General features: G+C 38.4%; 1 protein-coding gene across 4 annotated transcripts in view; it reads right to left on the reverse strand.

Annotated features, from left to right (window-relative positions):
- Positions 1 to 16,179, reverse strand: part of REEP3 (receptor accessory protein 3) — a 54,672-nt gene that overhangs the window by 10,069 nt on the left and 28,424 nt on the right. For all 4 annotated transcript variants that reach the window (XM_068197085.1, XM_068197084.1, XM_068197083.1 and 1 more), the window contains exons 2-5: positions 10,924 to 10,996; positions 6,593 to 6,669; positions 5,972 to 6,092; positions 4,545 to 4,658 (exon numbers count right to left, since the gene is read on the reverse strand). In XM_068197085.1, the coding sequence (XP_068053186.1) occupies positions 4,545 to 4,658; positions 5,972 to 6,092; positions 6,593 to 6,669; positions 10,924 to 10,983 (372 nt within the window). In that variant the 5' untranslated portion in view covers positions 10,984 to 10,996. The remainder of the gene's footprint in view (positions 1 to 4,544; positions 4,659 to 5,971; positions 6,093 to 6,592; positions 6,670 to 10,923; positions 10,997 to 16,179) is intronic.

Below are 16,179 nucleotides of genomic sequence, written 5' to 3' on the forward strand. Positions count from 1 at the left end.
TCCCACCCCTGGGAACATTCAGTCTAGCCAAATCAAGATTGATTTCTACTTTAACTCCACTGCATAGAATGAAGGACAAATTTCAAGGTGTTCTGTGGGAGTGTGCATAGCACTGTGCTCACACTGCATTTAAGACTTAAGAAGATTCTTCCACCCCCATGCCCAAAAGCAGCAATTAATTGCTTGTTGCTGAAACAAAGTATTCTGTGTAGATCTGGATTACTATCAGCTCAGGATCGAAGTCTGGCTGAAAAATATTTAATTCCTTCCTACTGCAGGAAATGTGAGATTAAATACCCTTTACAGCAGGAAATGTGAGAGTAACATTCACATTTAGAATAATGCTTTAAGAGCTTTACTATTTTGTTTGAAAGGTCAAAGAGTTACGGCTTGAAAGCAACATATTTGCCCTAAAAACTGAGAGCAGAGCAATTGAATTGTAGGTGGAGCTGAAGAGGATCTCCTGCTTCCACTCCCATGGCAGCAGCCATCACCTCTCCCCAGATACACACACCCCAAGATGCTGCTCAGAAGATGGCAGAGCAGCTACCACGGGTGGCCCATTACATCAACAGTCCCTGCCAGTAAGGAAGGAACACATCAGGCTGCACTCAGCCCAGAGGCTGGTAACTAAATTACAGCACAAAATATTGAGACATACATTTACATTTACAATACCAGGGAAAAAGAAAATAAATCACATAACTTCAGCACTGAAATTTCTGTGTAGGCACACACTGAAGAGAGATGAACTGTGAAGTCTGTGTGTTGTCTTAAACAAAATGCAAGTCTTAAAGAATGATTTTTCTTCATTGCTCAATAGCATTTCCTAAAACATGCTAAACGTTTTTTGGAGTCCACATTCATTAGCAGTGACTAATGTGAAACACCAATGAAAGTCGTAATATGTTTCTAAATCAATTCTTTGAAATAAATACAGCCCATTTAAGGGTCTCCTTTCAAGACTACTCAACCTCTAGTAAGCTGTTAGTATGCAGTCTTGTCAGCTGACCCTCATATATGAAATGCCATTTTCTATTCTGTTATTGAGCACGTACTTTCACAGTCTGCATGCTTAAGGCAGGGAAGTTGCTGTAAACAAACACCACATTGTCTGCCTCAGGGACTCTTCGCTGTTCACATGGGACTGGCACCCCTCAGTGGCCAGGATCACAGTCTGAAGCTGCCTGCCTTCCTTGGACAAGCTCCCAATGGACTGTGCAGCGTGCAGCACCCACATTCTCAGCTGTTCTCTCCCTGATCCGATCCAAGCTGACAGGGAATGCCTTCTGCTCCCTCTCAACCTGGAGAGGGACTGCTGTCCCGTGAATGACCTCTGCAGCATGCCAGGCAGCCCCGGCAGGGAGGAGGATGAAAGCAGTGCTGCTCCCCAGAGTGATACTGGCTGTGTGCCACAGCTGGCTGCAAGATACCTCCTTCCTCTGCCATGCCCTGAGTGGGGATAAGGGGAAGGGTGAGCGAGGCCAGGAGAATAATACTCAATCAGCAAAAAGGCAGCAGATTCAGGATGACTAGAAGGCATTCAGAAAACACAGCCCTCAAAACACATTATCACCACCAACAACACTTTACCAATTAACACTATTTGTGTGACCTCATAAAGAGAGACAGAGTATTTCACAGCTTAAGTAGCAGTCCCCCTGCTCATAGTGATAAAGACACCAGTTTTCACTAGTAGCTCCATAAATCTGAATTCATGGATTGGCAGAAGTTGTAACATAGAAGTAACCATCATCTCAGAAGACCTGAAAAGCAGATGCATCAAAGTATGAGACATATCACTGGAACTTAAGTGTTGTGGATATAATTTCCCCAAATCCATATACTACTGAGATATTGAGGCATCTTGTTTCTGATTCTATTACTAATAAAAATTTCCTTCAATACATAAAAATTCATCACAGAATATCTTTCATCTCTAAATCTCCTGAAATAAGGATTTGATAAAGATTTGTTTTCTGACATGGCAATTTAACACAATTTATTTTGCTAATGTATGCTATTTAGCAGGTTTTGAAACACTACATTTTATATGAACAGTGGCTAACTACTAGCAGCTAAAAACATCAGTATGAGAATGTAAGCTCTAAGCCACTACTCCTGCCAAATACATTTAAATTTAACTATAGAGGAGCAGGTTTAAATCTACGTCAGATTTCAGTAGACTGACCTGGCTGGCTGCTCCAACCTCCCTAACAGAGCCAACAAGCCTTTTAATGGTAATCCCCTATTCCTCTGACAACCCTTGAAGAAAATCACTCACTCCCACATTTGATATATATCAAAATATTTCAGCAAGTTTCCAAGCCATTTTTAACACCCTCCTAAAGTCAGGATAAGCAGTTTTCTTGGACACTTTAGTGTCTTTTGACATAGGTTTAATTTTGCACACGTGTTTAGCCTCTCTCCCTCTCCTAATCTGAGATCTGCTATGTCAGAATAAGCATGCGTGCTCTATTAAAAAAAATGGGTAAAAAAAAAAAATTAGTGATGAAAGTGTGCCCTCTTTCCCATCGTCAAGACTGATCCCACTGTTACAGTCCTGTTCCTGAAATCCTATAGCATGCTCCACCAGCTCCTGGTGAAGGGATAATCTTTTCACCTGCTGGAGGCAGCAGTCAACTCTTGAAAAACAGGGAACAAAATCAAGAACACATGCACTGTGTCCATTTGCTTGCATGGAGCAGGCACGCTCAGCATTTTGGAATGACAAACCCAAGAGGCTTAACATGCCAAAATAAAGATTTTTTTCAGTGAGTCTCCTCTTTCATACTGTTTAAAAATCATGCCTATTTTAGGTCTTTGGTATTGTGGTGGTTGTTTTTCCCAAGCATCTGATCTGCACTGAACTAATTCTGTACAAATATTCATGAGCATGTTTAACGAGTTTTAACAAATAAAGCAGGCATCTTGCCAGTCTCAGCTGAATAGCAATGAAATCTAAACACAGACATTTCAGAAAAATTATTCATTATTTCAGAAGAAAGTGGGAGGAGATACCGGTGTTACTTATTTTCGAATATTTCTGTTACACCCTAAAAATTAACAAGGAAATATCCAACCATAGCCAAACATGAGGAACACATACAAAGCACAAGAATCCTTACACGTGCTTATTCTTATTGTAATAAATTTGTAATACAAAGAATTTGCCTTTTAGCATTTAGCAATTAAACTTTTTCTCCCAGTAGAGCACTTTGGGTGTTTGTGTGTTGTGTTTATTCGGTTTATTTAAATAACCCATTTTCACTCTGAATACTTTCATTTCTTTGGAGGTGCACTCTATTACATTCTAAATTATTTCATGTCTCAAGGCAATATTAAGAATTTGAATAACAATAAAACCCCTACAGTGATCAAATTTCATCATTTTCTCAGTATTTTAGGCTCATTATGACCATATTTAAAAACAAAAAGTTATAATGCTACCACCCACACGTATCTTTTAAAAAAGAGAAAATGAACAAACAAGATATGCATGACTACTTTTCCAAAGCTTTTTGGGGTAGCATGTGAAAATGTTGTTTTTAGGAATGTCTTTTATTTATAATGCAGGAAGTTCACATAGAAACCCAGACATTTAAGCTAAATGCCAGCTATACATACTCAACTTAGACAGCCAGGGATCTCTACACTGTTTTCTGTCATCTACTGAGAGTGTTCAGGTTTTCAGTGCTGTTACTATGAGCACAATGGTTCCATTTATTCCCAGGAAGAAATTAATCCTGATTGCCTTAAACCTGTGACTTCACTTGGACATACACCTTTTTCTCTTTCTTTTTTTTTTGTTTTGGTTTAAATTACTATCAGGTAGGACACATTGTCTGAAGTATATTCCTTTCAGTGGTGCACAAATTGCTTAGAATCTTACATATAAGCTTGTATTTTGTCTTCCTACACCCAGAGTTCTCTGAAATACTGAAGGTGGTGATTTTTTGTAGGAAGGTAATCTGGGAAAAACAACAGATTACTCCATAATTTAATGGAAAACACATGACAAAGCAAGTGTATGCTAAACACCAATAGGCAGGCTTATGCTTAGTATATTAATTTAATAATTCACTCAAGTTGCAAACAGGTTAATTGTGTCAAGAGAATCTTTAACCATGGTAGTAGTCTTTCATGCCTTAATTCATATGTGGCATTACCTCAGGTTGATTGGAGAAAAACAGCAGAAAAGCCAGAAATCCTTTAAAAAGTTTGTTTATCAACAAGAAAGCACAACAGAGACAGAAAAGAAACAATGGTCATCTTTATTAAAAGCCTGCACAGAAAACTGAATGGTACCTTTTGAATTAGAGTAAACTGATCTGATCATGCAAGAAATAACAATACAAGCCATCTTAAACAAACAAACCAACAAACACAGTATGAGGAGGAGAGGACTACCAGCCTTTAATTGTGTCCCAGGTTTTCAGTAGACTTGCAGATTTTATCTTTTTTCTATAAGAGTGGTAAATCCTCACTACAATCACACTGTTCTATATCGAACTCAAAAGCAATTAATGCAAGCAGAAACTTACCTTTACAGCTGCTGTCACTGCAGCAGTTGCTGCCAAATTCAACCCTTGCCTTCCAAAATTCACCATGGTCTCATAGCCTCTTTCTTTGGCTTGGACAATGTACTCATCAATCTCCTAAAAGAAAAACATTTTAAATTTTAGAAGGTTGTTCATAAGACAGCAAAATTACTCCACAGTATTATTTTTCCATCAGTAAAGGAAGACAGAAGAAATATTTAATGGGATATATCTTTGTATTCAGATATTTCATTCATTACAATTCTCTCATTTAAAAAAAGGGTTATATGTGGTCAAACAAGAAGATAAAGTAGATCACTTTTGTACAGCTCAGAAACTTTGCAACAAGTTCCTTACAGAGAGTAAGCTTAACTTGTTGGACAGAATCTTTTCAAGAATAACATCATCTAACATGAAGAAGTCAAGGAGCTCCCCTAGAAAGGTAGAGCCGATTTACAAAGAACTTCCAAAGCCACAGCTTTGAAACAGTTAAGCACCAAGGACAATACAGTCATGACATTTATCTGCAGCTCTGGTAATGCCTGGGGTTGAAGATAAAAGTCTGCAAGGTACTTCCCAACAGCTTGCAGACTACAGGGAAGTATCCCTTCACCTTACAAAGCTGCAAATTGTTTATAGCACAACCTTCAGAAGGTCAAGATGACCTTACTGTTCCTATCAGTAGCAGTCTTGTCAGCTACTTGCTTTGCCTAATAAAGGCCAAGCCTAGCCTTATGAACTGACCTTTAGGAATGCTATTTTCTGTAGTGTGAGGTTTCTCAGTGCTTGCCTTCACACCTTTGCCAATTGCTCTTTCCACACATCCAAACAGGATGCTGAAAAAGAGCTAAGCAGAGCTGTGTCCCTGTCATACTTTGACTAAAGCTAACCATCTTCTAGCTATTTTTATGTTTGGGTATTTACTGTTGCAGACTGGTCTACCCTTAAAACTCAGTAACAAGTCTCTCCTCTTATCTTGTCAGTTTGCAAACCAAAAAAAGTCATCGATCTCGATCATCCTGAGAAGCGTTATTACTAGTTTATGCTAGGAAGAAAAAATGTTAACATGAACAGCTTTTAGTAAAGCTGTGTTCATATTTCTGTGCAGAATACTGTACACGTGCTTGCAGTAGAAAGGCAAGCTGCATCACTTCCACTCAGCTCAGAGGGGCTCCTCAGAGTGCATCAAGCAGAGCAGGGAACACCAAGCTCTCATGTCAATAGGAAGCAGGACCTTGTCTGCTCAGGCAAGTGAAACAGAAGCACAGACAAGGACAGTCATGTGCACTTGCCTTGCTAGTCCAAATTCATGCTGCCAGGCAAGACAGTAACAAGCTGCTCTGCTTTTATAGTGTATCTAGCAGCAGCTTTTATTTCAGCATATGGTGTTTCCATATTAGGCATTAAAAATCTGAGAAGTAATTTCTTACCCTTTCTTTAGAAGAAAGCAGTGGGTGGAGGAATTTTCTGTAGATTAAACTTGCCCCTCTTGTATATGGGGAAAGGAGCCAGATAACAAAAGCTATCTTCAGTTCATAGTACAGTGGAAACCTACAGACAAGTTAAAGGTTGCACAAAATCAACAACTGCAGTAAGAAAATGCACAGTAATTAATCATTATGAAGAGATCTTTTAAAAAAACACTATTATATTAGCATATAGGATTCTTCAAATACAAGAGGTTACATTAGACAAAAATTAAATGAGTTATGGATTTCTGGACTACTGTAATTTAAGAAATTACAACAGTTAATATACTTGGCTTTTCATTATACATTCCTGCACAGAGAAATTCTAGGCCATCCTTTTAAGAGTTCCATTCCCCTGTTCAGTTTCTACAGTGAAGCTGGAAATGTTAAAGTCCCTACTTCAAGTGACAGTGTACAGCAAACTGGAAAACAGATGCTGTTCATCTATGCACCAAGATCTTTTCCTGTAGAAAGGGCTATTCCACAAGCACAACTTCTTTATACAAAATAAATCAGTACAAATCAAAAAACATCAGAAACAAAAACAGTTTCCTTTAGAGCTCATAAAAAGCAGGGTCTTACCAAGAGATTGTTAGGTCAGTTATTGTTTCAGTCACTGTATAAAGAGCAAACACAATCCAGTACATCATCCAGCGAACCTGGAAATTAAAATACCATCTTCACTAAGAGCTTTGATTTCACCTTTACACATAATATACTGTACACTGTACAGCGTGTTCAGACTTGTCAAAGCAAGACATTCAACAGTAGCTCAGTCTTCATAAACCAGGTTTCAGGTGAAACGACCAGGTGACGATCCTGAAAGATTTCTGTTCACAAGTAGAAGTGGTGGAAGCTGCAAGAAGCTCAGTGAAATGGCTGTGTCACCAGGGTCACAACCTCACCTAGGCTGGTTTCACAGATTTGATTCTGTCTCCACAAAGCTTTAGTGATAGGATAGTCTACCAATTCTCAACTGTTTTTTTTTTTGTAAGTATAAAGAGCAATTGCCACCATAACACTAAAGGATAGTTCATTCTCTTCCACACTCAACCATATGTTCATATATAAGTTTATGTGCATACCATGCACACGAAAGGCAGCATTAGTGAAGCAGCCCTTGCTTTCATTTCACAGTATGTGTTATTCAGCTTTACATTAAGTTCCACGTGTGTGATTACTGGTATGGTATTAACACTGAGGCAAGGCAACATAAAAAGCATTTTCATGGAGATTTTAATTCTGTTTATATGCCAAGAACTACAAAATTCTTGTTAATAAAAAAATTCACATGTTAATGCTTATGGGGTTTACAGGTATAAACATTTTTATTTAACGTTTGCACTATATATCATTGCTTTGAAATCAGACAATGTTCTTAAAATAGTATAGTTTGTTTTATAACAGTTAAGAGACTCACTCATTTTTCTTGATCATTTGTTCAAATTTAGTTGCCTAAGCTGATTACATCTTTCAGAATACTACAGAAATAGTTCCCAATGCTTTTGTCTTCCCTAAGCTATAAAATGCCAAATGCAAAGTATTTCCAAAATGGGTCACTGCAAACCACCACTGGTTATTTGTACAAACTGAACATCCACATGTTATTTAAATTCCTAGAAAAAAAAAAAAAAAACAAACTGCAACAACACAAAACCATGTAAAAACAAACAAACAAAATAAAAATAAATTTAAAAAATAAACAGAAAATAATAAAACAAAACCACCACAACTGTCAGAGACTAGTCTGAACCCTAAATTCATGGTACTCTCTTTCGAAGGGAGGATATATATACACACACACACTTCCCCACAAAGGATGTGGCTCAGATTTAATCTTCACTTTTAAAACAATCTGTTTTGAAGTGGATTTAAATAACTACTCAAAACCTAATGATACACTGCTGCCTATTTCATAGATGTGCATTATAGCTTAAAACCACTTCCTCTGTCAGAACCTGAGACCCATTTATCTCAAATGCTCTTCTGTGTTCCAGTTTGAAAAGAAACTCAGTCATGTGATAACATTCTTCACTTCAATCTCTCAGAGGATTTAGATATTTTAGGCTTGAATAAACGAAGACAAATGTACACAACAGCTGAAGTCACTGCTGACAAGCCATGTGATATTTAGACTGGTGACCCTTCCATGAACCTGAGTCAACACCTGAATGAAAACAAAATTAAATCCAACCTTGGCCCATTAACTTAAGCAAATGCAATGCAATTTCTAAGATGCTGTGCAAGACTGTATTTTTCCCCAAAATGATTTATCCAGGCTGTTCTTTCTTGAGTCAACAGCTATTTACCCAATCAAGAACAACAGTGGAAGTGGAACTTCTCCTGGGCTGCTAGGAACAGTTAAAAAAGTCCTGCAGAAGGGCACATGAGATCTGCCAGGAGTCCTGCTGAGGACTTGGCACGGATTCTATAAAACACAAATCATATTCTAGTACAACTAATGCAGTAGGTACCACAAGTATCCTTGGCAAATGATCCTGAGTGTCTTAGAAGGGTTTTCATAACAGAAAAAAAAAAGGACATGAAAAATTGAAGGTCAGATTTCACACTACCCAGAACACTGTCATCTACTTCAAGTAACAGAAGCTTTGATTGAGTTCTACTTTTCATGTTAAAAGAGTGATTACAGATTTGTTTCACTGAGGGTTTTTTTTCCTAGCATCCAAGTGTTAAGCTCACGTTTGTTGGCTCTAGCTAAAGCACATTCTTTCAGGTCAGGATTTGGAAGCCAGGATTTGAAAAGACTGGTCTGTTCAGACTTATAAACTACATTTCAGATGCTTATTTCAAGTACTTCAGTCCAATACAGTGAAAAAACATCTCAAATATCTTAGTCAACTCCATTAAACCAGGCTAATTACAACAACAAATAAATCTCCTCAAAGGCACAGATTCGAATTTTTAGCATTGAAGTCCATATGTCTTTTAAATTACCATAATCAGCACAACACTTTTTCTCCCAGAAATAATCTTTGACCAGTTTGCTGCATCATGACCTACACAACAAGTCAAGATGTGTGTTCTTTTTGTTTGCTTGGTTTTTAGTGGTGGAAGTAGTGGCTGAGTAAAATATTTTACTGTAACAAAGCTCTTAACAATTCACCAACAAACACAGATGGCTCCTGAGCCACACAAAACCCTGGAAAGGAAGTTGTGCTTGGGCCATAATGCGAGTGGCAGCAGACCTGTGCCATTTGGAAAGCTGCATTTAAATTTAAATCCTTTACTGTGAAAGAAAATGACCCAGCTGGGAAAATGACAGCCATGGATCATCCCTAAGACCTATCTGGACAGTCAGCCCAACCAGCAATGGAGTGATAATTCACTGATGAGTCACTGTCATGCCCTGCTAATGCAAAAGTCACTGAGATGGCTCTTATTCATCTTGGTGCCATGGATATTTTGTATGTGAATGCAAGTTCTGGGACTGTTCAAAGACTACAGGTTCACACTAAAAGAACTGAAAAATTATAATTCCAGGTCCTACTAGCAGGGGTCCTGTGTAAGGATGCCCAAGAAAGACAGGTCATGGCTAACTGGACAACTGAGGTGAGAAAAATCTCAGCATTCTAAAATATTACTTCTCTTTTTCTAGAAAACATAGTGCAAGAGGCAATGGTAATCCCTTCAATTAAAGTGATTTCCTTTATTTTGGTTGGAAACTGCTATGCCATACTTAGCCTGTGGGTCAGTTTTGAAGGGGCAGGGAGGAAAAGCAGATTATAAATTCCTTGCATTATTGACTTTCCTGACAGAGTAATATGAGCATGAGACAGGGAAAATTCTCCTCTTAGTTTTGGTGATTTTTTCCCCCCATGAGTTTAATTCTGGCAGGCACCAGCTCTGTCTCACAAATAAGCTCCAATCAGCTTGTACACAGAAATCAGAAGTACAAATATGATGTCCTTTGAGGCCTTTATAGGGTGATCAGACTAAATCAAGACATTCAAGGGGAGGAACAACAGCTACCACAGTCTACAACTACAACCAGGTACAAAGTGGAGACATCACACACCAGACAGCAGCCCTAGCTCACAGCTACGGCTGCCAAGAGTAACTGATGGCCCTGACCCCACCCCGAGTCGGGCAGCCAAGGTAAGGCCAAGATTCAGGACAGGTTATCTGCTGAAATCAAGCCAGGCTGTCTCTTAAAACAGGGAAGGAGCTCAGTGACTAATGCTCCTTGTGACTGCAACTGGTTAACATTCTCATGATTATCATCATTGATCACACTGACAAGTAAATAATTTAACAGCTTAATTAAAAAACTGAAGTAACTATACAACAACTACAATTGTGTTTTTCTCCATCTTTCTCTTCTGTCTGTTCTGCTTCTTTTCTCCACACCACCTTAACCAAATATTTTCCTTCCCTGGTTACATTTTTTCTCCTCTTTGAGGAACAACAGATTAGCAAGAATTAACCCCTTTTTAAGTAGATTCTGAGTCCCCTGCTGAGCTCCATACAATGATATTAAGCTGCTGCTGCTCTTCTAGTGGTCATTATGAATCAGTTTGTCAATACTTATACTTGAGGTGTTGGAAGAATTAGGAAGCTTTCATTCTACCCTCTGCCTAACAGTGCATTATTTATTGTACTTTGCTGAAATGGAACCAAGACTTAAAGGTTTACATTAAAAATACTCTTTAAAAAATCTATATACAGCATAGTGTGTTGAACATGTTTCAGCATAAAACTGTGTAAAGTATGAGATACCTTAACTTTAGCCCTCTAGACAAAACCAGAGGATTACCACTAGGTCCACACAAGTGCTGTATCTAACAGTAAGACAGTCAATTCAAGCTTTCATATGATTTATTACACAATGAACATGTCACAGATCTATGTCAGCAGAGATGTGTAATTAAACAATTAAAAGGAGTGAGACTTACATATTCCTTCACATTTTTTGTCTTCACAGCTTTGTATGAGTAGTATGCAGGATACAGCATCCCAAACACCAGCCTATTGGAAAACAGAAAGAGCCTTCAGGATCTGTAACACTGTATATGACAAAACAGTGACAATACATCATTAGAACAATGCAGCCAACTTAATATAAAAAATCCTGTTCTCTAGCATAAAAAAAAAAAAAAATCAGTGTTATATGTTCCTTGGAGGAAGTTTCAGGATAGACGGAACTAGAACATGAACAGAAAAGGGTGTGTGCCCCAAAGACAACAAACTGTTTTGTAAGGCTGTTTCTAAGAGATAATGTAAAACCAGTTGTTCTGGCTCTTCTACAAGTAAAACTGGTCCTGCAGCCTGTCCACACCAGAAGATAGCACTGGCAGTGCTATCACACTTGAAGAGCCTCTGAACCAACCAGTAGTTAATCACAATCATCTACTTTTATCAGATTATCAGAAGTTTATTTCCAAAAGAATTTTAAGGTAACACTGACTTACAAAATTTCATCTCCTTTTGCTAGAACTCTGCAACTGCAACATTTAGAAACTGAGGAAAAGTGGGAATTAATTTAATTGATTTTTGTCCCAGTGGAAAACTGTTCAGTAACACATCAGCTCGAATGTCTCTCACCTTCCCTTGTTCTGGCTGAAATTAGAACCATTAAGTATCAGAGATAAGAAAAGCCTTTGTTCATCCTTTAACCCATAAAACAGACTTTATAAGGGTGGAAATTATTTGTTCAAAGAGAAGATACAGAAGAGGGTCCTGAACACCATAACCACCACCAACTGTCTGACATGCATAATAACTCCACCAGTTACTGGTCATCTATGCACATCTCCCTAATTCTAAAACTAGCACTCCAAAGTTACCTAAGTAACTATTAGTAGCCTGCTCATGTGTCTTGAATTGAAGCATATGAAAGGGAGCTTGAGTATTTCACTTTACAGATTTTTCAGCTACACTTTTCCACTCCACTGTCAGGTAGTATCACTTCTATAAGGAAAAAAACCAATGTATTTTTAAATTTAAACAGCAATTTATCCTCTCAACATATCACTCTTGAACTGCTATAAACATGAACAGGGACAAAACAGAATTTTAAGAACACTTCTTCAGAAACAACTGATCTTAAGCAGAAAACTTATTACAGCAACAGTAAGACAATCATAAAACTAAAGATGACATCAAGTTAAATAAGACACTAGCATAAGACAAAAACAAAGCTACCTAGCTTTTCCCATCTAGAAAAATCTGTTACTCAATACTAGTCAAATCAGGAGTTAAAAAATACCTATTTTAGTAACCACTTTTTATTTTAAAAATTGCTCAAGAAATCACTTTAAAACTACAGAGTGCAGTGGTCAACACCTCAACATATCATTATTATATTATTTTATAATATTATTTTATTATATATACACCACTATATAATAATTTAATAGTGTTTTCAATACTGCTGTAAAATGCAAATGTTAGATAAACTTCTGTTTGTTTACTAGAAGTGGGTAGATAGGATTAAAACAAAACAGCAGCACATTTAGTCAGTAATAATAGGAACCAGTACCGTAATGTTTTTATCTCCTTACAGCCAGAGGTGACCCTGACAGTGTGGCATGATGCTGCTGCCAACTCTGGCACACACATCTTCTTCACACAGGCAAAGTCCTCTGACTTTAGTTAAGCCTACCAGGCAAATTTACAGGCCAAAAGGCAACTTGTCCACAGTGAGTGTAGCTGAAGGCCAGGAAATTCACTTTTACCTGCACTCTGTGCATGATGGATCAGTACACTGGCAAAAGGGATCACTGCAGCTGACTGAGGCACAAACAGCTAGAGCAGGAACAGCAGGCAGCCTGGGCACACAGATGGCTACAAAAGCCCCACATGTTCTCGTCCTTTTCCTCTCTGGATCCACACCTCCAAAAAGCTCAAAGCTGTCAGCAACACCTACTGCTACACATTCGAAGCACATCCATCCTCTGATATTTCTACAGAAACTGTACAACTACTTTAAGGATGTTCCCAATTATTCTATGACTTTTCAAATTTAAAAGCTCGAGTGTTATTTTTCAAAGCGTGGTTTGTATTTCACACTGAGTACCAGCACACTGCACGAATGTAGCAGACAAAACAAAGGCAGTTTCCACAGATGGAAACAGATTTCAGCTGTGTGTGATGTCATTTACTTTATGTTATTAGTAGATACATGGATAATCCTGCTTACCAATGCAATTTCACTGCCAGTTGTAAGCCCAGCTATTTCAGGTTTTTAGCTGGATTCGGTAGCTACCATAGCATTCCATTTTTGGTTCAGCCATCTCCTCTACAGACATTTTGCTCATATAAAGAGAAATGTTTCTCAAATATATTAGGAGATTAAAATAAAAATACAAAGAAAAAGATATCAAAGAGCCCTTAAATCTGAATAAAACAATAAATTTGCATATCCATATAGCTGTATTTTTAATAAACCCAACCTACTGCATTATTATCACATAATCTATGGTCTTACAGTTTTATTCGCTTCAAAGTGAATAATTGTTTGAAAGGCTCATTCATGAAGCAAGGTAACCAAGTGTACATCTGACTGATAACTGAAATATCAGTCATCTGTACACATGTTGCTCTGGCACGGAATATATTTCACCTGGATAGCAAACAACTCTAAAGCCACAGTTTTAAAAAAATACTAAAAATAAAAGAAACTAAGACACAAATAAAAGCTACTCAAAAGTACTACTTGCATCCAGACTCCTCAAACACTAAGCCACTAACATTAACAACAATGCATTTAAGGGCTCAGTCTGTTCACATTGCCAAACTATTGCCCAAAGCATGGAATAATGTTTGGCACTTTATTCTTTCGTTCCTCCAAAATGCAAAAAGGGAACACTCTCTGTTCCTTACCTAACAGTTAAAGCAAACTCTTTTAGTATGAGATGCTTTGGAGACAGCACCATTCACTAAACTCCCTTTCCCTAAAAATTTTGTAGTAGAGACGACACCCATTTGTCCAGTCAAAGGCTGAGGATCTGCACAGACTGATACAGAGCCAGACACTGTGTGCATCTACAGTAGGAATATGTACCTACACCCTTGAGTGGCAGGCTGGAGAACAAAAGAATCCTCCACGCCTCCACAAAACCATGGACCTGAATATAAAGGCTGCCTTGCTTTGCCAGTTCCCCTTCTCAACACTAAGTGTTGCCCAGTTACATCAGGAATGGCTTCCATCCCATCATAAACATACACAAGTTTTCTCTAAGAGCTGCTCAGACAACATGGAAATACCAGAAGTAATGTAGGTGACACTGCACTATGTATGCACAGACTAGGTCTGGTGGTGGTAATACATTTTTGCTTCTAGATGAACTATAATTACTATTCCACATATGGTTAGCAAGTTTAGCCTAAGCAAGATTTCACTTGAAAGGAAGTTTGCTAATGAAAACTAAACAGCAGAATAAAAAAATCTAAAGAACAATGCTCGAATCTTTGGCTGGCTGTTCTTGGCTGTAAAAAAGGCAAATAGAGCCCCACGCCTCACCAATGGGATTTCAGTCAGCTCACACTGGAGAAGCAGAAGCTTTTTTGCTTAGACTGTATACTGCCCATATACTTCCAAGCCACTCCCATCAAAGATGAGCAGTTTGGACTTTGCTCTCCTTTTGTTTTGGCTACCAAGTGATGAGGCTACAGTTATGGGTTAAGTTTTGCCTGCTATGCACCTCTGTGGCACTCTCAAGCTTGAAATAAGGCATAAGGAGTATATGGAAGAATCCTATTCAGGTAAAGCCAAAACCCTGCACATGCTGGGTTGACCCAGGCTGGACACCAGGTGTCCATCAAAGCCATTTTGTCACTCCTCTCCTCAGCTGGGCAGGGGAGAGAAAATACAACAGAAAGCTCAAAGGCTGTGGGGAGAGATAAGGACAGAGATCACTCACCAGTTACTGCCATGGGCAATTGCCAACCCGCTTTGGGTAATTTGATTGGTAATCTATTACCAATCAAACCTTGACACACAAACCCAATTCACTGCCAAAAAAGCAAAACTCTAAAATCATGCCTCACCCCTCCCCCTGACTGTTACAGCTAGGTAGTGACTTCTAGACTAAGCCAGCTACCAGCTATAGTTCACATGTCCACATAAACAAAAGCTTGCCCTGGCATTTTTGTCCTGAATGTTTTTGAAAAGCACTACACTAAACAAAGTCATTCTGTCCAGCAACTGACAGAATTTAGTTCCATTTTGCTATTCAGATACACAATACTAACCACACAATCTACAGTAAAACACTACACATTCAAGTAACTACAAAAATTACCCTTTGACCAAAATGCTAGTCTGCTACAGGGACAGGGGAGCATGAGGATCAGCTCCTGAACCCCTCAAGAAATTGTATCCTACTTTTTCTTCCAACCCCCCCACCTTGGGCAAGGTGCAAGGAAAATCATGTAAATCCTCTTAAAAGGATATGTCTGCCAACAGTAGCGAACTTCAAATTCAGAAACTCCTTTAGTTACCAAAATGCAGGAGTGCAATCAGAAACAGTTCTGTTAAAATCTTCACAGCATTCTTATGACCACAATATAAAAGCTAGAGAAAAAAATGTCTTAACAGTTAAAGAATATAACCAGAAGCACTGATAGATCTGAATAAAGCACATTCTTGAACAGAGCAAGGCAGCTGTTAACTTTCCAACTTAGAAAGCTGGAATTCTCCAAAGCAGCTGCCAGATTCTTCCAAAGCACAGCATAACCAATAGTAAGGCATTTACTCAAGCAGTCAGAAACCACCTTAGAATTTTAATAGGAAAAGTGACATCCCTACTGATTCTTCAGAAACGTGGGAGTTTTCTATGCCAGGAACTTTTATTTATGGTATAACAATTTCAAGCAATTAAGCCTTTCTTCCAATGCAGACCTCTAGGCTCTGTTACAAGTGCCCTATCTACTCATGTTTATGGACTAACGATAGATCTACCCCAAATTAGGGAACCTTTTGCCAGATAACTCTTCAAGTTAACTCAACATGGAGATATCCCTGTCTGAACCTTGAAATAAGTCTAACAACAAAAAAAAATTAGAAAAAATTCTCTTCCCTAAGGGACGTTCTGCACAGGAATGTGTGTGCAAGTGCTGATGTACTTATGGGCTCCAAGCCCTCTCGCAGGGGCCCGTGGCAGTCTGGAACAAGGGACAGCTAAAAAACAACTCCTGAAGCAAAATCC

Source organism: Anomalospiza imberbis, chromosome 8, assembly GCF_031753505.1.
Source record: "Anomalospiza imberbis isolate Cuckoo-Finch-1a 21T00152 chromosome 8, ASM3175350v1, whole genome shotgun sequence".
Classification (NCBI taxonomy): Eukaryota; Metazoa; Chordata; class Aves; order Passeriformes; family Viduidae; genus Anomalospiza; species Anomalospiza imberbis.